At 39.4% G+C, this 23,714-nt stretch overlaps 1 protein-coding gene across 1 annotated transcript in view; it reads right to left on the reverse strand.

The window, feature by feature from the left end:
- Window positions 1–23,714, reverse strand: part of TRIM44 (tripartite motif containing 44) — a 113,342-nt gene that overhangs the window by 36,682 nt on the left and 52,946 nt on the right. Inside the window, exon 4 of the mRNA XM_047775980.1 lies at window positions 20,561–20,580. Coding sequence (XP_047631936.1) covers window positions 20,561–20,580 — 20 coding nt within the window. The remainder of the gene's footprint in view (window positions 1–20,560; window positions 20,581–23,714) is intronic.

The following is a 23,714-nucleotide window of genomic DNA, read 5'->3' on the forward strand; positions in this document are numbered from 1 at the left end:
CGATAACGGAGAGTATAACTCCCTAAGGAGAAAGAAAACAACAAGCAAGATGAAGAAGCTGAGAAACCACCCCCAGTCAAACCAACAGGAGAACTCACCTAAAACAGTCAACAATGAAACAGATCTCTGCAGTCTGACAGACCTGGAGTTCAAAAGAGAAATAGTGAAAATACTGAAGGAATTAAGAGAAGATATGAACAGTAATGCAGATACCCTCAGAAAGGAACTAGAACATATAAGGAGGAGCCAAGAAAACTAGAACATTCATTTGCAGAGATGCAAACTGAACTAAGGGCAGTAAAAACCAGAATGAATATTGCAGAAGAACGAATCAGTGATATGGAAGATAGAATAATGGAAATCACTCAATCCGGTCAACAGACAGAAAACCGAATCCAAAAACTGGAAAGCAATATAAGAGACCTATGGGATAATATAAAGCGGGCCAATCTACGCATAATAGGAATTCCAGAAGGAGTAGAAAAAGATAAGGGGATGGAAAATATATTTGAAGAAATTATCGCTGGAAACTTCCCAAATCTAAAGGATGCTGGGTTCAAGATACAAGAAGCACAGAGGGCCCCAAACAAACTGAACCCAAATAGACCGACAGCAAGACACATCATAATAAAAATGGCAAAAGTTAGTGATAAAGAGAGGATCCTAAAGGCAGCAAGAGAAAAACAGAATGTTACCTACAAGGGAACCCCCATAAGAATATCAGCTGACTTCTCTACAGAAACACTACAGGCCAGGAGGGAATGGCAAGAGATATTTAAAGTGCTAAAAGGAAAAAATATGCAACCTAGAATACTCTATCCAGCAAGAATATCATTTAAAATAGAAGGGGAAATAAAAATTTTTTCCAACAAACAAAAACTTAAAGAATACTGCAACACAAAACCCAGGTTAAAGGAAATATTGAAAGGGCTTCTCTAAACCAAAAAGAAAGGAAGGAAAGGGAAGAAAAAAGAAAAGAAAAAAAAAAAAAAGAAGAGGAAGAACTAGGACTGAGGAAACCGCAATCAGAGAGCAGTCACTCAAATAACCCAACATACAGATTTAATCATGAACAGGCCTCAAACAAAATAAAATTAAAAAGAAAAAAATAAAAAAGAGTCATCAAAACCATAAAATGTGGGCAAGGGATGTTAGGAAGTAAATAACCCTTTTTGTTTGTTTGTATGTTTCTCTTCTTAATTTTAATATAGTAATGAAGGGTTTGAACTTACAGGACCATCAGGCTAAAACACACAATTATGGGAAGGGGTTAGCATACTTAAAAAACAGGGCAACCACAAGCCAAAACCAAATATTGCATTTGCAAAAAATGAAAAAAAAAATACACTCAAGCAGATAATAACGGAGACCATCCAACCAAAAAAAAAAAAAAAAGAAAGGAAGAATGGAGAACCATAGAATCAACTGGAACACGAGGTTCAAATGGCAATAAATAATCACCTATCAATTATCACCTTAAATGTCAATGGACTGAACGCCCCAATCAAAAGACACAGAGTGGCTGAGTGGATAAAAAGGCAAAAACCTTCAATATGCTGCCTACAAGAAACTCACCTTAGGACAAAAGATACATATAGATTGAAAGTGAAAGGGTGGGGAAAAATATTTCACGCCAATAGACATGACAGAAAAGCAGGAGTCGCAACGCTCATATCAGACAAAATAGACTTTAAAACAAAAGACATAAAGAAAGACAAAGAAGGACACTACTTAATGATTAAGGGATCCATCCAAGGAGAGGATGTTACTATCGTCAACATATATGCCCCAAATACAGGAGCACCCAGATACATACAACAAATATTAACAGACATAAAGGGAGATATTGATGAGAATACAATCATAGTAGGAGACCTTAATACCCCCCTCACATCAATGGACAGATCCTCCAGACAGAAAACCAATAAAGCAACAGAGATCCTAAAGGAAATAGAAAAGTTAGACTTAATTGACATCTTCAGGACACTACATCCAAAAAAAGCAGAATACACATTCTTCTCAAATGCTCATGGAACATTCTCAAGAATCGACCACATATTGGGACACAAAGCTAATCTCAATAAATTTAGGAGCACAGAAATTATCTCAAGTATCTTCTCTGACCACAATGCCATGAAATTAGAAATCAACCATGGGAAAAGGAAAGAGAAAAAACCTACTGCATGGAGACTAAACAACACGCTACTAAAAAACCAATGGGTCAATGAGGAAATCAAGAAGGAAATTAAAAACCACCTTGAAACAAATGATAATGAAGACACAACCGCTCAAAATCTATGGGATGCTGCGAAAGCAGTGCTCAGAGGGAAATTTATAGCAATACAGGCCTTTCTCAAAAATGAAGAAAGATCCCAAATGGACAACTTAACCCTCCACCTAAATGAATTAGAAAAAGAAGAACAAAAAAGGCCTAAAGTCAGCAGAAGGAAGGAAATTATAAAGATCAAAGAAGAAATCAATAAAATAGAGACTCAAAAAACAATAGAGAAAATTAATAAAACCAAGAGCTGGTTCTTTGAAAAGGTAAACAAAATTGACAAACGCCTGGCCAGACTCACTAAAAAGAGGAGAGAAAGAACCCAAATAACCAAAATTATAAATGAAAACGGAGAAATCACAACGGATACAGCAGAAATACAAAAAACCATAAGAGAATACTATGAACAACTATATGGCAACAAGTTGGACAATCTGGAAGAAATGGACAATTTTCTAGAATCTTACAGCCTGCCAAAACTGAATCAAGTAGAAACAGACCAACTGAACAGACCGATCACTAGAAATGAAATTGAAGAGGTCATAAAATCACTCCCTACAAATAAAAGTCCAGGACCAGATGGCTTCACAGGCGAATTCTATCAAACATATAAAGAGGAACTGGTGCCCATCCTCCTGAAACTCTTTCAAAAGGTTGAAGAAGAAGGAATACTCCCAAAGACATTCTATGATGCCACCATCACCCTCATTCCAAAACCAGACAGAGATACCACCAAAAAAGAAAACTATCGCCCAATATCATTGATGAAGATAGATGCAAAAATTCTCAACAAAATCTTAGCCAACCGAATCCAACAACATATCAAAAAAATTATACACCATGACCAGGTTGGGTTCATCCCAGGTTCACAAGGATGGTTCAACATAACGCAAATCAATCAGCATCATACACCACATTAACAAAAAAAAAAGTCAAAAATCATATGATCATCTCAATAGACGCAGAAAAAGCATTTGACAAAGTCCAACATCCATTCATGATCAAGACCCTCGCCAAAGTGGGTATAGAGGGAACATTGCTGAATATAATCAAAGCCATTTATGAGAAACCCACAGCAAATATAATACTCAATGGAGAAAAACTGAAAGCCTTCTCACTCAAATCTGGAACAAGACAGGGATGCCCACTCTCACCACTGCTCTTCAACAGAGTTTTGGAAGTCCTAGCCACAGCAATTAGACAAACAAAAGAAATCAAAGGCATCCATATAGGAAGAGAAGAGATCAAACTGTCGCTGTATGCAGATGACATGATACTATACATAGAAAACCCTAAGGACTCAACCCCAAAACTACTTGAACCGATTAATAAATTCAGCAAAGTAGCAGGATATAAGATTAACATTCAGAAGTCAGTTGCATTTCTCCATACCAGCAATGAAATATTAGAAAAGGAATACAAAAATACGATACCTTTTAAAATTGCACCTCACAAAATCAAATACCTCGGAATACACCTGACCAAGGAGGTAAAGGACCTATATGCCAAGAACTATAAAACTTTAATCAAAGAAATCAAAGAAGATGTAAAGAAATGGAAAGATATTCCATCTTCCTGGATTGGGAAAATCAATATTGTAAAAATGGCCATACTACCCAAAGCAATCTACACATTCAATGCAATCCCTATCAAATTACCCATGACATTTTTCACAGAACTAGAACAAACAATCCAAACATTTATAGGGAACCACAAAAGACCCAGAATTGCCAAAGCAATCCTGAGAAACAAAAACCAAGCAGGAGGCAGAACTCTCCCAGACTTCAAGAAATACTACAAAGCCACAGTCATCAAAACAGTGTGGTACTGGTATCAAAACAGACAGACAGACCGATGGAACAGAATAGAGAACCCGGAAATAAACCCGGACACCTATGGTCAATTAATCTTTGACAAGGGAGGCAAGAACATAAAATGGGAAAGAGAAAGTCTATTCAGCAAGCATTGCTGGGAAACCTGGACAGCTGCATGCAGAGCAATGAAACTAGAACACACCCTCACACCATGCACAAAAATAAACTCAAAATGGCTGAAAGACTTAAATATACGACAGGACACCATCAAACTCCTAGAAGAAAACATAGGCAAAACACTCTCTGACATCAACATCATGAATATTTTCTCAGGTCAGTCTCCCAAAGCAATCGAAATTAGAGCAAAAATAAACCCATGGGACCTCATCAAACTGAAAAGCTTTTGCACAGCAAAGGAAACCCAAAAGAAAACAAAAAGACAACTTACAGAATGGGAGAAAATAGTTTCAAAGGATGCAACCGACAAGGGCTTAATCTCTAGAATATATAAACAACTTACACAACCCAACAGCAAAAAAGTCAATCAATCAATGGAAAAATGGGCAAAAGACCTGAATAGACATTTCTCCAAAGAAGATATACAGATGGCCAACAAACACATGAAAAAATGCTCAACATCGCTGGTTATAAGAGAAATGCAAATCAAAACTACCATGAGATACCACCTCACACCAGTCAGAATGGCCATCATTCATAAATCCACAAATAACAAGTGCTGGAGGGGGTGTGGAGAAAAGGGAACCCTCCTGCACTGTTGGTGGGAATGTCAACTGGTACAGCCACTATGGAGAACAGTTTGGAGATACCTTAGAAACCTATACATAGAACTTCCATATGACCCCGCAATCCCACTCTTGGGCATCTATCCGGACAAAACTCTACTTAAAAGAGACACATGCACCCGCATGTTCATTGCAGCACTCTTCACAATAGCCAAGACATGGAAACAACCCAAATGTCCATCGAAAGAGGATTGGATTCGGAAGAAGTGGTATATATACACAATGGAATACTACTCAGCCATGAAAAGGAATGACATAATGCCATTTGCAGCAACATGGATGGAACTAGAGAACCTCATACTGAGTGAAATGAGCCAGAAAGACAAAGACAAATACCATATGATATCACTTATAACTGGAATCTAATATCCAGCACAAATGAACATCTCCTTAGAAAAGAAAATCATGGACTTGGAGAAGAGACTTGTGGCTGCCTGATGGGAGGGGGAGGGGCAGGGAGTGGGAGGGATCGGGAGCTTGGAGTTATCAGATACAACTTAGAATAGATTTACAAGGAGATCCTGCTGAATAGCATTGAGAACTTTGTCTAGATACTCATGTTGCAACAGAAGAAAGGCTGGGGGAAAAATGTAATTGTAATGTATACATGTAAGGATAACCTGACCCCCTTGCTGTACAGTGGGAAAAAAAAATAATAAATAATTAAAAAAAAAATCAAGTACAGATATTGCCATTCAGAAACTCACAGACTATTGGTGGATAACAAAGGCAGATTCACACAGAACAGAATATCAGCTGAAGGTAAATGACCTGCACAAGGTGACACACTGAGAATATAATTAAGTGAATCTAAGGTTTTCCTATTCCAAAGCAGGGTTCTCTCCACAATTTTGAAAACAGGTTTTGCATAGCTATTTTTTTATTAAAAATGTTTTATCTACAATGTTCTAGGCACTGAATACAGTGGTGAAAAAGACAAAGTTTCTACTTTTCCATTTATTTTCTAGAGGGGAAGAAAGAAAATAATAAGTTAAAATACATGGGACATATTAATGTAGTGATAAGTATATACAGAAAACCAAAGCAGGTAAGTAAGGAATGAAGGTGATATTTGAGGAGAGGCCTAGATGATGTGAGAGAATGAACCATGTGAAGATCTGGGAATGAACATTCAGGCAGAAGGGAGCCCAAGCACGAAGGCCCTGAAGTAGGAAGGAACGCCACCCCTACTTGAAGGAGGATAAGACAGCTGCATGGCTGAGGTGAGGACTGAGGTGAGCAGCAGGTGTGAGGATGGAGAGGTGGATGGGACCCCCTTTTGTGTGACTCTATAGGACCTCTTACCCCCAGGTCATTCTGAAGCAAATTCCAGACATGATATAATTCATACTGGAGCATTTTATAGAGAGTAATACACACTCTCCTTTGTAATCTAAAAGATTACTCTGGCATCTACGTGAGGAATGGAATGGGGAAGGGGTTCAAGGGAGGGGAAGGGTGAGTAGGAGTGGCAATAAGGGATCAACAGTAGAATTCCTGGAGATAAATTATGTGACCTGGACTAGTATGGTGAGGAGGAGGGGGAGGGAGGTGAGAACTCCCTGGATTTGATGTAGTTGAGGGTAAACCTCTGACAAAATTTGCTAATTAGATATGGAATGTGGAGAAAAGAGAGCTGTTGAGTATGACTCTTAGGTTACCGGCCTGAGACGTGATGATGCCATTTACTGAGAAGGAGAAGTCAAGGGGAGAAGTGTGATGGAAAGGGAGAAGAACACATAACAAGACTTATGTTTTGAGCAAAAGCAGCTATGAGAGCAAAAGCACAGGATATAGAACAAGAAAGAAGGCCTTACTTCAAGTCCTGGCTCTTGCTGCTTCTAGCTCTAGCCGGGCAACCTGGACAAGTCCTTTAAGTCCTTTACTCACTTTCAGTTTCCTCATCTGTGTAATTCAGGGATAGCAAAGCCACCTCTCAGGTTTGTTCAAACAAGGAAATGAGATGTCTGTGTACACCTGTAAGTTGCAAAGCTGCTGAACCAAGGGTAATCTTATTTCCTTTGTTATTTCTGATAAACGCTTGTTGAAATGACTTATGCATGAACTTCAGGTTATAAATACCATGATGTCTCAACAAATACCATTATGAAAAGACTTAACTTTACATCATCCAGTTCTATTTTGTTTGTTTAATGCTTATACTTTTAAAGAGCATAGAGCCTAAGTTACATTTCTCATTTGCATTTCTTAACAGACAATCATTCACGATGTTATCTCACTTGATCCTAAATAAAGAGTGGGTGCTATTGCCCCTAGATGACTGATGAGAAAATTGAGAATCAGAGAAGTTCTACCAAAGGTCTGACATTCTAATCTCATTGCCTTGCTCTCTTGGCCTTTAAGTAAGAATACTGCAGTCCTGGTGTATAATCCCACTTGGCATCATACCAGGGAAATTTCGACACATACAATGCTGAGCACCTTCATGAACATTAGTTAAAAGAAAAAACAAACACAACTATTCTTTAGGTGCAGCACGTAAAAGTTTGCAAAATACATCTATACATGTATACGTGTGTGTGTGTGTGTGTGTATACATACATAAAATACATAATATTTTTTTGGTTCCTCCCAACCAGTGATAACCCGTAACAGCTATTAGGTGTAAGAGGCACTATCATGTGACAAAAGGATATGTCCACTTTATACACTGACCTAAAAAATGACACTGTTGTGGGCGACTCTGCCTTTGGTAATGTTCCTCATCACTGTCCACTCCAGTCTTGCCTTCAACACTGAGGGTCTGCTCTGTACTAGACCACGTGCTGGGTGCTTGGTCCACACTGGAAATACCACCTTTTTATGGTTAAAAAGTAAAAGGAATTATATTATTAAAAGAACAAAAAACTTGTTTATGATGGATATCTTATTTTTGCATGGAATTATGGACAGCTGAGTTTCATTTCAGTGTCCATTACAAAAATATCCCAGTGGCCCTCTCTAGGCTTTCTTTTCCCAGGAGTGTGTATCAGTTTCAATTATTTGTAACTTTGGTAACTATCTATTTGTACTGGACATAAATTATATCAATAACAGTAGAGAAATGGTTCAGAAGTCCTAGTTTTTTTGAAGTTCAACCTACTATATTGCCTTACATTTTGTAGGCCCTCTTTCTGGAGGACAAATCACCAGCAATAAGTCTCAACATCTAGTGGACAATGAGCCATATACCTACAGTTGAGGAACACTGTTTTTAAGGCATATTGATGTGAAAGGGGTTAAAAGATCCTAATGCTCAATAAGTTTGGGAATGCTGGGTTAAACAAAGAAAACATTATCACAATGTTTAAACCAAGGTCTCAACGTCACAGGACTGCTCCAAGCCTTTATTATATGATGGTACTGGTGGAACTCCAAGAGGTGGGTAAATAAGAAGCATTTGCCAGACTTATCGGACCATGGAACCCTAATTTAAAAGACTAAGTCAACGAGTCAAATAATCAGTGTTCAGTCTAACATAACCTGGGAAGCCCTGCATTGGAGGGTTTCCATGACGTGCATCCTTTTAGTAGGGTGCTGATTCTTTAAGCTTGTGGAGGGCTAAACAGACAGAGATCAGCTATATGGCCCTGAAATGTGCAGGAGCAACCAATTACTATATAGTAAGCACCATGAAAACAGGGACTATTTGGTTTTGATTTCTACATCAGTTTCAACATCAAGCACTGCTTTGCACACAGCAGACATTCAACAAAATTTGTTAAACAAATGGATAAAGGAATAAAACCTACAGAAACGAAAAGTTATGTCAATTTCAGAATGAGAGGCTGCATTGTTTTTGTCTTCAATGATTTCTATTTCCATATCTAGCCTCCTAGACAGTGCTTAATTTATTTTCTTAGAACAAAAGACTGAAAATTATTCCAACCGCTTTTTGCATCATGACCCTGCACTAATCTAATAAGAGAAAGGTTACACTGCTCTTTGTAGATGAACAGTACATTAATGAGATCTCCTTGAAATAATCCCACTTCCATTATGCAGACAAAATTACATTTTCCGGTATAATTATTGTGTCAGTCTAGTTCCCAAATTTTGATATTAATTGTTTCACTTGCAAAGGCAACATCAACTTTCTAGTTTGTCAAACCTCTGGAAAATCAAGGGAAATCTCACAGTTTTAAGTAGTAATTATCTACCTATACTTCTTTGGTATTCTATCTTTTGCATATTTTCCCATTTGCCAGAAGGACTGTGCAAGTTTTATTTCCTGTAATAGGTTTTAAGAAAAGAAATAATGGGTTTCTTTAAAATGTGTTTTTAAATTACATACTACTTACACTCCTCAATCCTTACTTGAGACTCTAGACTATAAGCTCTTTGAGGGCATGGACCTTGAGTGTTTCATTGAAAACTGTATTCCTAACACCAAAGACAATGCCTGGAACAAAATAAGTGCTCTGTAAATACTGCTGAATGAACACTATGTTTCTCCTTTCACTAAAACTAGTTGTTGTTTTTTTAAATTTTTAATTATAGTTGATTTGCACTGCTCTGTCGAATTCTGTTGTACAACAAAGTGACCCAACCATACATACGTACACATGTACCTTCTTTCTTTCATGTTATCCTTCATCGTGTTCCATCACAAGTGGCTAGGTATAGCTCCCTGTGCTGTACAGCAGGATCTCACTGCCTGTCCACTCGAAATGCAATAGTTTGCACCTATTAACCCCAGAAACCCAGTCCATCCCAATCCCTTCCCCTCCCCCTTGGCAACCACAAGTCTGTTCTCCAAGTCTATGAGTTTCTTTTCTGTGGAAAGGTTCATCTGCGCCATATATTAGATGCCAGACCTAAGTGATATCATATATATGGTATGTGTCTTTCTCTTTGACTTACTTCACTTAGTAAGAGAGTCTCTAGTTCCATCCATGCTGTTGCAAATGGCATTATTTTTTTCTTTTTTTATGGTTCAGTGGTATTCCACTGTATATATGTACCACATCTTCTTAATCCGTTCATTTGTCAATGGACATTTAGGTTGTTTCCATGTCTTGGCTATTGTGAATAGCGTTGCTATGAACAGAGGGATGCATGTATCTTTTTCAATGAAAGTTTTGTCCAGATATATGCCCAGGAGGGGGAGTAAAATCTTTCTCTCTCCCCCTGCCAACTCTTTTCTATGTCTCCCTCATACACACATGTGTGCTTGTACTCTGGAATACAGGGAGGTCTTCCTATATACTATGGCATTTTTCCCATAAAAACTATATAAACCATGGAAATGTGGTGAAAATATATCACTAGAGGAGTTTGCACAGTTACTGTGCACTGTGTAATGTCACTTCTTCCTCCCAGCCTTAACCTGCCCTGAGCTACAGGACAAGTTAGGAAGAAATTGTGACTCACACTTATTCCCTGATCAGAACTTGGGACACAGGGCTAATCTGTGAGCTATAAGTCTGGATAGATATCAAAAGCATGATAGGGAGTTCCCACCGTGGCGCAGAGGATTAAGAATCTATCTGCAGAGGTTTGGACCGCTGAGGAGGTGTGGGTTTGATTCTCAGACCGGTGCAATGATTCAAAGGATCCAGTGTTACCACAGCTGCAGCAACAAGTCATGCCTGCAGCTCAGATTCAATCTCTGGCCTGGGAACCTCCATATGCTGCAGGTGCAGCCTCATAAAAATTAAAAGAATAAAAATAAAATAAAAAATAAAAGCACTATAGGACATTCTCCAACATTGCTTATTCAGTAGTTTATTTTGCAACTTACTTCTTCTACTGGAAAAAAATTATTTTCCTTCTTTCATAAATTATTTATAGCTACTTAAGTCTGATTTTATTCTAGATTGGGACCACGACTTCCCCATAGAGTGGTACAGGTTTATTTTATAAATACAAATCAATAGGATAATAGGATTTAGTACACTGACTTAGTAGCTCTGTGAACTTGGGCAAAGTACAGAACATCTCTGATATGAGAATACTAACAGCACCATCCTTCCAGGTTGCTATAAGGATTAAATGAGATAGATAATCCACATGGAATGCTTAGCTTACTTACAGCACTACAACCTCTGAGAGGCTGACACACTAATATGATGATCAGGTACCTAAGCAAAGTTATCATCTCTATAAATCTTCCTTTTATTTTCTTTCTAATAAGCCACTCTCCCCGATTCCATTCACAGAGGTGGGAACTCACAAATGGGTATGCTTTGTGGATCCTGTTTTTCTCCCTGAGCATGAATTCTTCCTGCAGTTTAGACAGCATTTGTGGATTGCTTCTGGCTGGGTGATGTCATTTAGGGCACTCATTTATCTGGCCCCCTGAATTTCTTTTCACAGCCTATGCAACATTCCTCTTTCTTCATTTAGTTCCTTAAAGAGTCTTCATTGGCTGGGGACTCAACCCTTCATTTTAGTTTATCAAAAATTCCCAAGCAGAGGGGTAAGTGCTGAAATCTAGGGGCACGCTGAGCTGGAGCATCTGTGCCTGGCCTTTTTTATCTAAGTGGCTTGTTGGTAATTGCTAAGTTTTCCCTCCCGAAACAATTATTTCCCCCCCCCCCCATTTCTCTCCCCACCTCCACCCCACCCCCCGATTAATTATCAGTTCTGGAATTAAACTGCTTGCCTCTCCTGCCGTTGTCATGACAACAGTTGGCCTGCACCTGCCACTGGGTGAACAGTGGCTCTTTCAGAAGAGGCAATGGCAGTTGCTGGCTACACAAAAGCCAGGGAGCAAACTAATGTTTACCTGTCTGGGGAGAAAAGTTCCTGTTCATTCCACCTTAGGCATTTTCCTGGCAAGTTCTACCCCCAACTTCCATCTCATACAAAGTGCTTACTGGCATTCAACAAAGAAAATGAAAAAAAACTTTTCTGATAAAAATGCCTAATCCCTGTTGACTTGTCACAATTCCACACATTAACTTTGCTTATTCTCAGCCAAGATGTTGGAAGATATGACTCTTCCATCTCCTGAGAAAAGCAGTATAGTGTGGTAGTTGAAGGTACAGGATTTTAAGCCTATTAGATCTGGTTGAGTTACTTTCTGTGTAACCACAGCTTAATCACTTAACCTCTTATAGTACCAATTTCCTCATCTGCAAAATGGGGATGAGAATAGCTACATTTCATATAGTTTTTTAAAAGCTCTGAAATAATATATGTAGGTCTAGCTCCTATTTAACGTTCAGCACATAAGCAGGTATCATTATCACAGCTGTTTGGCTACTGATCCTGAACAACCCTGAAGGTCAGGGCAAAGCTGACCAGTTGGTCAGTTTTAACTGGTCCTTGTCTGAATGGCAGTACCTGCGCAGGTGGGATAAAACAGCACATTGCCCCACAGCATCTAGACCAAGATGCTAGCAGCCAGGACAACTGAGAAATGCTCCTTTGCCTACCTTCTCTGTAATTCTCTCAGCTCCTTCCTCTCTGCAGCGTTGTTCTCATGTTCAATCTCAATTTCCTTTAAATAGAATTGATAGAACCAGAGGGGAAGGAGACATGTACTCACCAAGGAAACAAAACGCTTTTCTGTTTTACAACCACATTGCAACCTATGGGGAACAATGCGTAGTGGTGCTAAGGAGTGTGTATGTGTTGGGGGATGAGGCATTTATGTAAGAAACTGTTTTTCTTTCCTAAAACCTCTGCTTGTGGTTAAAGAAGTATTTTTACTTTGGGGAGGCCCACACCCATGGCATGTGGAAGTTTCTGGGCCAGAGATTGAACCTGCACTATTATAGCAGAGAGCCAAGCTGCTACAGTGACAACACCAGATGCTTAAGCTGCTGAACCACATGGGAACACCAGGAAGAATTTCTTTAATGAACCTACTCATGGTTAGGTCCCAGGTCCAAACAAGACAGGCACATGAATACTGGTCCTTGGCAAAGACCTCACTAAATACGGTACCTGGGTTTTATCTCAGCCTTTGGCCACCTTTCTTAATGTTCTGAAGCTACCTCCTTGCAGTTCTAATTTTAAAGAAACCTGCACTCAATAACTCTAAACTTCATATCACCTTGCAAAGAAAAAAAGAAAGAAAACAAAACAACACATCAGCTTCTGCTGCCAGCATCTGTTACAGACACCTGCTGTGGGTTTTTGGGTAAAGAAGTAAATGCAGTTCAGCCACATAAAGTTTATTTAAAAAAAAAAAAAAAGGGAAAGATCCTTGGAAGTTAGCAGAAAAATGGAATTAGTGACCTTTTGTGCCTGCCTCTCACTGAGAGGAAGTGAGAAGACACTAGAGACCAGCAGATGTCTCCTAAAATGAAAAAGACAACACTAACATTTTGGCTGTGGCTACCACAGGCAAGGGCGGCATAACCAATGACACGAAATTTATTTATTATTATTCTTAATACACAAGTGAAGCTTTGTGACTTCCTAAAATCTATAATGCTTGGTGCCAGTCCAAAATGGTTATGAAGATAAACAAGGAATACGAGAACTAGACTCCAACCAGACTCTTCAGCGTCAGATCTAACTCAGGGACAAATGTGACATCAATTTCATTCTTTGACCAGCTTCTAAGAAACACCTAAAGCCTAACATCTATTTAGAAAACATTGATGCTTTAGTATTCCTTACTCCATTAACTTAGAAGGAACTAGGTATCTACTTTCCAAATTTGATTTTAAGTTAGAGGAAGGTAAAAAGTGTCAAAACAGGGGTATAAATAAGATTAAAATTAAATAAGCAATTTCATTTTACAACTACTTTGTCTCAGTTGCTTGTTTTTCCATCTAAAAGAAAAAAACTGAAAAGGAGAGTCTTTTCTTTTTTTTTTTTTGTCTTTCTAGTGCCGCACTCACGGCATATGGAGGTTCCCAGACTAGAGGTCAAATTGGAGCTGTAGCCACCGGCCTACACCACAGCCACAGCAACTTGGGATCTGAGCAGCGTCTGCGACCCACACCACAGCTCACAGCAACATCAGATGCTTAACCCACTGAGCAAGGTCAGGGATCGAACCCATGTCCTCATCGATGCTAGTTGGGTTTGTTAACCGCTGAGCCACAACGAGAACTTCGAGAATACTTTCAATGCTTCATAAAATAACTGTTCTTTAAATATAATAATATGTGCTATTTGATGGGGAAACTAAGGCACAGGGTAAGCAAACAATTTGTGCACTAACAACTCAAAAGATGTGACTATAGGAAGAGACCCATAAGATTCAAAAGTCTGTCCATTTCTTCTCTGAATAGGACAATGCTGTAGTCAAGACGTAAGTAATGGGAAACGGTACAAACTTTTTGGTACCTCAAGTGACATACAAGACCCTATATAAGGGAGACTCACCCACCTTTTAGTCTCATCCTTGCCACAGTCCAGTGAGGCAGTTAGCATTCCTCATATAGCACATGCGTTTTCATTCCTCTGAGCCTTCAGAAATGCTGGTCTCTCTGTTTGAATGGACTTCCTACCCTTTCCATCTAGAAAAGCCTACCCCCTACACCTATCCTCCAAAGTCTAGAACAAATGCTATCTTTTCTGACTCTATTCTGATTTAGTTGTACCCTCTTACATCCAACATATTTACAATCACTTTTTAGCTGAATGACCTCATTTGTGTATATATAACCTCTCTGCAACTTGGTTTTCTCATTCGGATGAGAAATGAAGGCAATGTGTTAACCATTTATTAGGACTGTTGTGAGAAATAAAATATGTAATGTTTAAAATACTTCCTGGCACATATTTGACACTCGATAAATATTTCTTTATAATAATTTATAATAATAATTGTTACATTACACTTAAATGTGAAATTAAACTTGTCTATGTAGTTCTGTCAGACTAGACTTGGAGGTCTTTAAATGCAGGGACAAAGTCTTTTTCATCTTTACATCTCTGAGGCCTCACAAGGAGCCTGCCAATGCAGTAGACAGCTGAAAATGTCTGAGAATAAATGAATGAAAAAAATCCTTCTTCAATTTTTCCTGCTAAAGAAATTGGGGAACAAAACTCCTAGAGGTGAATGTTATCCTGATAAGCTCTGAGGTCAAAGACATAAATAAGGTTAGCCTGCCAAGCATCAGGACTACCTACTGGATGGCAAACCAAAGTTGATTAGCATAAAACCACACCAGGCAAAATGACATCCAAGTCTCTTCCTACTGGACCTTTTCTCTTGGCATTATGAAGCCAAAAAGGGCAGGCAGATGTATATTATAATACAGGCTGCTCCTAGCCAGCATTTCCAGTGTGAGGCAAAAGAAATCAGCTAGAGGTACCTTGGCTGAATTTTCCAGCTGTGAATGGCTTTTCTGGTTATATACCAATCTGAACAAAGAAAATAAAGTTGTGACTCTCACAAGCAAATATCTGAAAATCAATTACTTTAGCAAGAATGCTTGCTTTATTATATAGAGGCAATACAATGCATAGCATGCCTTCATCCTTCACCTGGAAGAGGAGAGGAGAAACAATCCACATCAGTGGGAGAAAACAAAGTCAGCTTAGGCTACATAAGAGGGAAAGGTGACAGCTAAGAGACTCTCTACACTAAAGGCCAACTTAGATGTTAGAATCTCACTTCTGTAATAAGCAGCCCTGATAGTTCTACTTCATGTTACAAGTATAAGGATAATTTGCTTTGGTTTCCAGCTAGGTCTTCTGAAATGAAAATAATATAAAAAACAAAACATAAATTTGTTCTTACAGAACAAAAGAAACCCTGTATCACTGACTTAGTCCCCTCTTATCTCTACAATCTAAGTCATCAGGAAGAGAAATGCTATATCTAAGAACATATATATATGTTTATTATTTTTGGGAGGGGGGAAGAGTACCTAGTATATAGCCCCAAGAAATTTTTTAAAGAAACAAAATTGAGAACTTTAGAAAAAAAGTCTACCAAATTACAGAATCTATAAGCAGATTCTTCTCATTCCACATTTGATATAAGACTGTATTTCTCCATCCTTGGTCCAGGAATTTCCACATGCCACAGGTACAGCCAAAAAAACAAATATCAAAACAAAATTTAAAAAAAGACTGTATTCCTCTACACAGCCATATCCCAGAAAGTTAGATAGGGAGTGGGGGAAAGAAAGGCCAGTATTTACAGGGAAATAAAAACAGACTACAAAGGGGCAAAGAGGTTAAATGACCTGCCCAAGGTCACACAGGGTCCCAGGCAGGCCAAGAATAGAAGGTAGGTCTGATGACTCTTCTTGAGCTCCTACTCCTTCAGAACTCACTGCCTGTTTGATCACAGAATCAGCATGGGACAGATTCACACTAACCTCAGCTGGAGTTTTTTGCCTGAATAAGAGCCAGCTCTGAAGATGAAAAATTCTACAGAAGTCCTAAGTATGGCTGTTCTTATTAAAAAGCAGTTTTCCTCTTAGTTAAAAAAAATCCCAGAAAATCTCAATAGCAAATCAAAATTTAATATTGATCTTGCTCCTTTCTCTTCTGAGCACAAGAGTTTGAGGATCCTTCCCTTTCTGACTTCCTCCCACTACACAATAGCTTTCAGGGCAGCAGATCTTACTGCCATCCCTTCTCCTTGAATATATATCACTTCTCAGCAGGCTCCGGCAGGAGCAGAGAAGGAGCCAGTCTGCGAGGGAGCAAACACAACATCTCCCATAATAGCATAGAGAAGACAGAAAATTGCTGCCAAAAGTGTAAATTGCTTTTTTTCTTTTTTCTGGCTTAGAAAAAAATCACTCTGGGCTTCAAAGACACTCTCTTAAAAGGTGACTCTACAGTGGTTAATATCCATGTTGTGCACATTTAGGACTTTTGCTCCTCCACACCCTCTAAGGATCCTTGTCATCTCTCTGACTGTACCATCGATTTAAAGAGTAACTACTGGATGGAGGGGCAACTGGCAGCTAATTCTTCAGGTCAAAGGATGGCTTGGTTTCCTGTTCCCAGGGAGTCTCTAAAAGGACCACTTTTGCTGCTGACCCTCAGACAACACCCTGCAAAGATGAGATAAAGAAGTATCCCCTCATAATGACAGGGGTTAAGGAGAGGAGAAGCAGCTTGCAGAAAACTAAGGCCACAGCATTTCGATGACAAAAAAGTAAGAACTTCCAGGTTATAGGAAAAAGATCAACGTGACCCTTGATGAGTGAGTATGAATCCTCTTGCCCTTCATTCAGGGTCACAGAAAGAAGTGGGATGGCCTCTTGGAGACGGTCCCAATGGTGGCTGAGGGCAAGAGCTCCGAAGCCAGGCGAGATTCAAGTCCTAGCCCTGCTACTAGCAGGGTGATCTAGAACAATTTAATCTTTCTGAGTATTCACGTCCTCATTTTACAAGGGGGATAATAACTACATCAGTAAGCTTTACCAGAAGGTTAAGTGAGAATATATAAAAAACATGGTACATAACAAGGAACAGACATAAAAAGCACAAATACTTGGCCACCTCATGTCAAACAACTTGGGAAGTCCAAACTAAAAAGAAAAAAGAAGGCATGGCTCTAACTGGTGGGAACAGAGGAAAACCTAGATCTACTACAGACAAACACATTACAAAAGGACAGGAGTTTTCCTTTATTCCTGCCACCATGGAGAGTGGATCCAACCCAATTTTCCCTGGACTTCTGTGTAGACAGTGGGGAAGTGGATATGTAGAAAGAATAGTAGCAAAGGAGACACCAGTATGAAAATCCAAGCAGCCTTGGACCGGGAGTCTTCAGATTCATTTATATTCCATCCCTGGTACGGACAGACCCACACTTCCTTTTGTCTTTCTCACACATCAAACTCTCATTTAAACCTGTCAGCAAGACAGAAGCCTTTGGAACAAAACTCGGGTTTATTGAGACGGTAAAGTGTATAACACAAGTGAGAGAAATTTCAGATCAAAGGCAATCTGCCCTCAAGAGTTAACTGGAATAAACGTAGCCAAATAGTAGTTCAACACACACTGAATGAAACCAGTAAGTATGAATTTAAAGAGTAAGAGGAAAATTTGATTCATCTTTCCTCTTTCTGCCAAATTGGAAAATGCTTTTTTTCAAGTGCTCATTGTACCAAAAAAGGGTTGTCTCAAATCCCAGTCCAACGGAATCCCTACTGACATCCACAGCAGCCTGGCTCAAGGGAGACAGGCTGACACCTTGGTTGATAGTAAAGAAACTCTATGCTTCGCCACTATCTTGTCAAAGTGACATGAAGGAATCTGCAGTTAAACTCTAAAGCCACTACCACACACTAGATAGTACTTCTGAAAGGAGTTAATCTCTTCATAAGGTCCCTATATTCTTCTAATCAACATGACTCGGGCACGTGGCCACAAAGACAAGATGAATGTGTCCATCCTAATCAGGTTCTCCCAAGAAAGAAATGCCATTTCTATTCTGTGGAGTAGAATAGAACATTACATCTGCTGAGGTGTTTTCTTTATATAGGTTTTGTTTGAGCTCTCTTTCTAGGGCACTGCTTGGACTGGATTTTAAGAGCTACAGCTAGTTTTTGGAATAGAAGAGATAATTTAAAGAGTTTGTCCAAACTAAAGGTCTGTATAAAATGGTGAAAAATTGATCAACAACTAGAGAAGATATTGACAAAGACTCCCATGATCACTAGCCTAATCAAACTAGTCTCCCAGGCTCTAATGCTGACCTACCTTCAATTCACCTTCCATTCTACAGGCAGAGAGGACTTCCAAAATGCAAATCTACTCAGGTTAATCCATGTTTAAAACTATTTAATGGCCTCCCGCTGCCTGCAGGAGAGAGCTCAGATACCATAAGCAGGCCTATAAGGTCCTAAATGATCTGGGTTCTGCTTTCTTTCCTCTACCCTTCTCTTGTCTGCCACAAATACCTAAGTTGCTCCCCATCCCTAGAACAGCTCTATGCCTGCCTCTCATTCTGCAGACCTCCATGTATATATAACCTTTCCTGGTAGGCCTCCCCTTATCCTCCAAGATAACTTAGGAGCCCTGCCTAAAGCAGCCTAAACTTCACTTAATCACTGCACTTCCTCCAAAGTATAAGTGCTTGGTTATACGCTTGTCTCTCCCACTGGACTTAGGATCCACAAGGGCAGGAATCATGTCCGTCGTAGTTTTCATTATTTGTTCAGTGCATAGCACAGTTAGGATCATGAGAAAAGGAGGGAGGAATCGAGAGAAGAAAGAGGGAAATCAACCACAATACAAAGGGAGCCTGTTCTTGAGAATGGCTAGAAGATGGAGTTTGAAGGGATTCCCTGAAGGTTTAAAGCAGAGAGCCTATAGCTTTAGCCACTGAGGACAAGGAACTAGCCCTCGGTTGAGAACTAAAGTTGGCAAGGGAGGCAAGCCATCAGGAGGTGCAGATGTGGGATAAGGTTTGTCACTAAGAAAGGGGCTCAGAATGTGGGGAGGGAGAAAGGAAAAAGAAGGAACTGTACTTGTTGATTTGTAAGTAAAACCAAAGAAGGGTGGAATCCTGGCACCAGTAAGGTAAACCTGGACAACTCATTTGGCTTCTTTCAATGAGAAACTTGAATCAGGTAAGTGAGTTTCAAATTGAGTTCTCAGGAACCCTAGGTTTCTGCAGCAGCCCCTCAGGTTTATTGTAAGGAAGAGAAAAAAATGTTTTTATACAGTGGAGTTCTACTCAAAGCTCATTTGAAAAAAAAGGCGTTTTCTTACGAAAACCAAAGCTTGAATAGCAGTGGCCTGAATGACCTTTCTGATACCTCCCAGCCTGAACTATCCTGGATCCTATGTGACAGAGGGGACCCACATGGACATCGCATTTAACTCTGCACACATGCCCCTTCATTGTGTACACAGAATGGCTATATAACATTTCCAAGAGCCTGTTCTCACTGCTTGAGCAGAAAAACAACCAAAGTGAGTAAACCAGAGTCCAGGTCCACTGCAAGGCTGAGGCAGCAATAAAATGTATTTTTATACTTCATGTGGTGAATGAGAAGCACAAAGAAACTTTTTAATTTTTTTCTAAACAAAGTTTTGTACACCTATGACCTCAGATTCACTGTATAGGTGTCTTTAGTCAGACATAAAGATGCTGCAGATCAGAAATAAAGAATATTGAATCCAGGAGGTCCCGTCATGGCTCAGCAGAAACGAATCTGACTAGCATCCATGAGGATGCAGGTTCAATCCCTGGCCTTGCTCAATGGGTTAAGGATCCAGTGTTGCCATGAGCTATGGTGTGGGCCACAGACACAGCATGGATCTGGCATTGCTGTGGCTGTGGTGCAGGTCAGTGGCTACAGCTCCGATTTGGCCCCTAGCCTGGAAACTTCCATATGCCGCAGGTATGGTCGTAAAAAGACAGGAAAAAAAAATATTGGATCTAGAGTCCATTTTTAAAAAGCCATCCAATTCTAATAAAAAAAGAACAATGCAAAATTTTATCTAGTCAGTCCACCTGATATCTAATTACCATTCAAATATAGTGCCTACTCATCTTAACAATGTATTCTGAATGTGCTAAGGAATAAAGCATAGCTACTGTCATTACATACTTTAAAGCCTACCTTTATCTGAAGGTTACAGTCAGGAAATGGCATAGATGAGGAAGGAGATGGGAATCTTACAAAATATGATCTTCAAAGCCCTGGCTTAAGATGGAGATCCCTTTTCTGTGCTGTTCCTTGGCTGTCCATATTTCATGGAGCATTAAAAGGCCACAAATGTCACTCTACTTCAATTCTGAGAACAGACAAACAACAATAATATGATCTTACCTGGGTCCTTCCTCGTCGCCCTGAAAGAAACAGAAAGAAACTGCATTAGAAATCAGCATCAGTAAAAGCTGATTTATATTACTTTCTTTTCCCTCTTCTCTCCTAACCTGAAAGCAAGGCTTCTACATTTATTGTAACAGAGACAAACCAGTAGGCATCTAAGGGCTAAAACAGGGCTAACATAATCCTATGTTCAAACTGCCCAGCAGAGATGAACTAACAATTTGCCCTTGCAAGCAGAGAAGTGAATGCATAGACCTAGGAGGCCTAAATAATAGCCCTGCCTTTTTATTTGTATGGCTGGCAGTATTTAGTTCTGAGCAAACTGAGAGCCCAAAATAGTAGCAGGTCTTAGGCAAAAGCTGACCAGCTCCAAAAGCATCAAGCTGTTTCCCTCAAAGACTCACCTCTTCTTTGGCCTAGCATTTTTTTTTTCTCCAAACATAACACAGAAACTCTAATAAAGAACACACTATGGTGCAAAAGGCTCTGAATTGGGACTCAAGAAAGGAATTCTAGTCCAAGCTCTGTTATTTATTAGCTATGTGCCCTTGGGCAAGCTAGTTAATTAATCTGGACGTTGGTCTTCTCCTTTGTGAAAGCATATTTCTAGCCATTTGATGAACCTCATAATTCTTTAGCCAAACAATGGCTTTTTTTCTTTTTCTCATGCACTCTTAACAAAAACATGTGAGGGTGATTTTTCCAGGTACTGTATTCTCTGAACCTAACTTTATCAGTGATCACAGCAGATTTCCTTGAGCCTCTTTTAGTGACCAAACAAGATTTTTCAAATGACCCTCAAGCCTTTTTCCAAGGGACTTCACTCATCCTTTTGGCAACACATGTATCTTTTAGATCCTCCTCTTTAGTCATTCAGGATTGGGCTCAACAGAGACTGTGTCTCCTAGTTGGGAGGTAACTCCCCAGAAAACTGACTTAATTGAGGGGCTGACTGATCAATTGATCCTATAGGTAGGTATAAAGGAGAATGAGATCTGGATTCAGACACACTGGGTTCAAATCTTGACTCTATTATTTGCTTGCTATGTTACTCTGGACAATTATTTTGCCTCTCAACTTCAATTTTCAAATTTGTAAAACAAGGGGTGGAAATTGCTCTGTAACACAGGATGAGTATGAGGATTAAGTGCAATACTGTGTACAAACGTCAAGCACAGAGACATAGATGCACTTAATAAAGGTTATTATCAGTATCACTAACAAATTAGTATGACTCATTAAGAAGCTATTTAATGACAGTGCTGAGGGGAAAAGATTTAAAAATCTATCATGCTCTAACCTTCAAGGAGTTCCCCCCATTCAGGAGCAGGGGAAACAGACAGAAAATGAACTATCACTAAATGTCTTAGGGGCTCTACCCTAAGAAAATGCTTTGAGAGTCAGAAAAGAAATGACAAATACTGACTTTTCTGGAGCAGGGGAAGAAGGCTTCACAGAAAAGGTGACACTTACACTGCCACTTAAGGTATAAGCAGGATTCTCCTAGGTTAACAATGGAAGAGAAGTGGGACGAGCACTGGACCAGCAAGAGCAAGGGGCACAGCAGTTTGCTTTTTTTTTTTTTTTTAAGTGTGTTTAAGGAATTTTGAGTTCTATGAACTAGAGAAGAAGGATGTATACATGTATGTCCTGGACAGGGGATTGTGAGGGTGGGCAGTGGAGTGGAGCTGAAAGGCTGGGAACGCAACAGGGTAAGGGGAGACGGCCAGGCACAAGGTGAATTAGAACAGGTTATACACTGGAGGGTGGATAAAAAGGGCATTTTTAGCAGACTGTTAAGAATTTGCAATATTGGTAAGGGTGGTAATCACCTGTACTCTAATGAGAGAGAAGTAGGGCACGTGGTGTAAGCAGGGTATGGGGATGGCGGGAATCTTCTCTGCACTTTATTTGACTGGCATGTGTTATGAGAACTGTAATTCAGAAAGAAAAATTCATATAACTTAAATTTAATATGTTACAGAACTATCAATGATGTAATTAAACCTCAACACAATCTTTCAATTATCTTTGGATGTTGAAACAAAAGTATCTAGGAGAACCATGTAGGAAAGGTATCCAAACTTTCTTCCATGATTTAGAGTGGTCCTCCACTCTCACATGTTTTGGTAGGATGTTCAGAGACAGGCTTTCTGAGTTAGAGAAACATGGCTTCAAATTCCAGTTCTTCAGAATAGCTTTTGGCAATTAACCTTCCCAGGGTTCAATTTCCTCATCTACACATAGAGATCCTGATTCTTACCTCACCAAGTGGCTATGTGGGTTAAAATAAATGAGAGAATGTGTATAAAAGTAGCTCTTAAGAGGTGTTCAACAAATGGTGGTCATTACTGTACTACCCTAAAATGTTAACTAGTAACATTTCTAGGGAGAGTGGGGAAGAACAGAGAAGATGGGGCACAGGACTCTGTTTTACATTCATCCATTTCTGCTACTTACAGGTAAATGGTTACTTTCAGAAACAATAATCACTCCCACAAAGCATGGGGAGGACCAGGGTGAGAGTTTCACTTTTGAAGAAATGAATAAATAAGTAAAGAACAAAGACACATACATATAATTATTAAGCAATTTTGAACATGTCAGCAGACATTCAGAGGATTGCTAATCCTTACTAGTAAAAGCTGTGTCCATGCTCTTCCCTGAAGATGCACATTCTTGTTCCAAGAGCCTAGCTAATCTCATCCATCCCTTAGGTCAAGGGTCACTCAGAGTTTTCCTCACTGACAGACTGGAATAACCCTACTTTGTCCTCCACATCTGTATGGGGAACACTTCTGGGCTAATTGTTAGAGCAGAAAATTGAGAGTACCAGAACCACACAGTCTCTCCCTCTTTGGATTTCAACTCCCTGAGAATAGAAACTGTGTGGTCATCTCTTTATTCTCTGCACCCAGCACAGCACAAGCCATAGTACCATATCTACTCAAGAGGGGAAAGAAGGGAAGGCAAAATATAAGGATTTAAGATTAATTTCTACCACCATTATGAGTAAATTCTGGTTTCAGACACTATTAGAACTGAAAGTCTTTAAACACCAATTTGCGTTTAAATGACCTGTTAGATGAAGCAATGCTCCCAAGTCCCTCTGTAAAATATCCTAAGTGCTCTTGTATGTTACACTCTATCT

This window comes from Phacochoerus africanus, chromosome 4 (assembly GCF_016906955.1).
Source record: "Phacochoerus africanus isolate WHEZ1 chromosome 4, ROS_Pafr_v1, whole genome shotgun sequence".
Classification (NCBI taxonomy): Eukaryota; Metazoa; Chordata; class Mammalia; order Artiodactyla; family Suidae; genus Phacochoerus; species Phacochoerus africanus.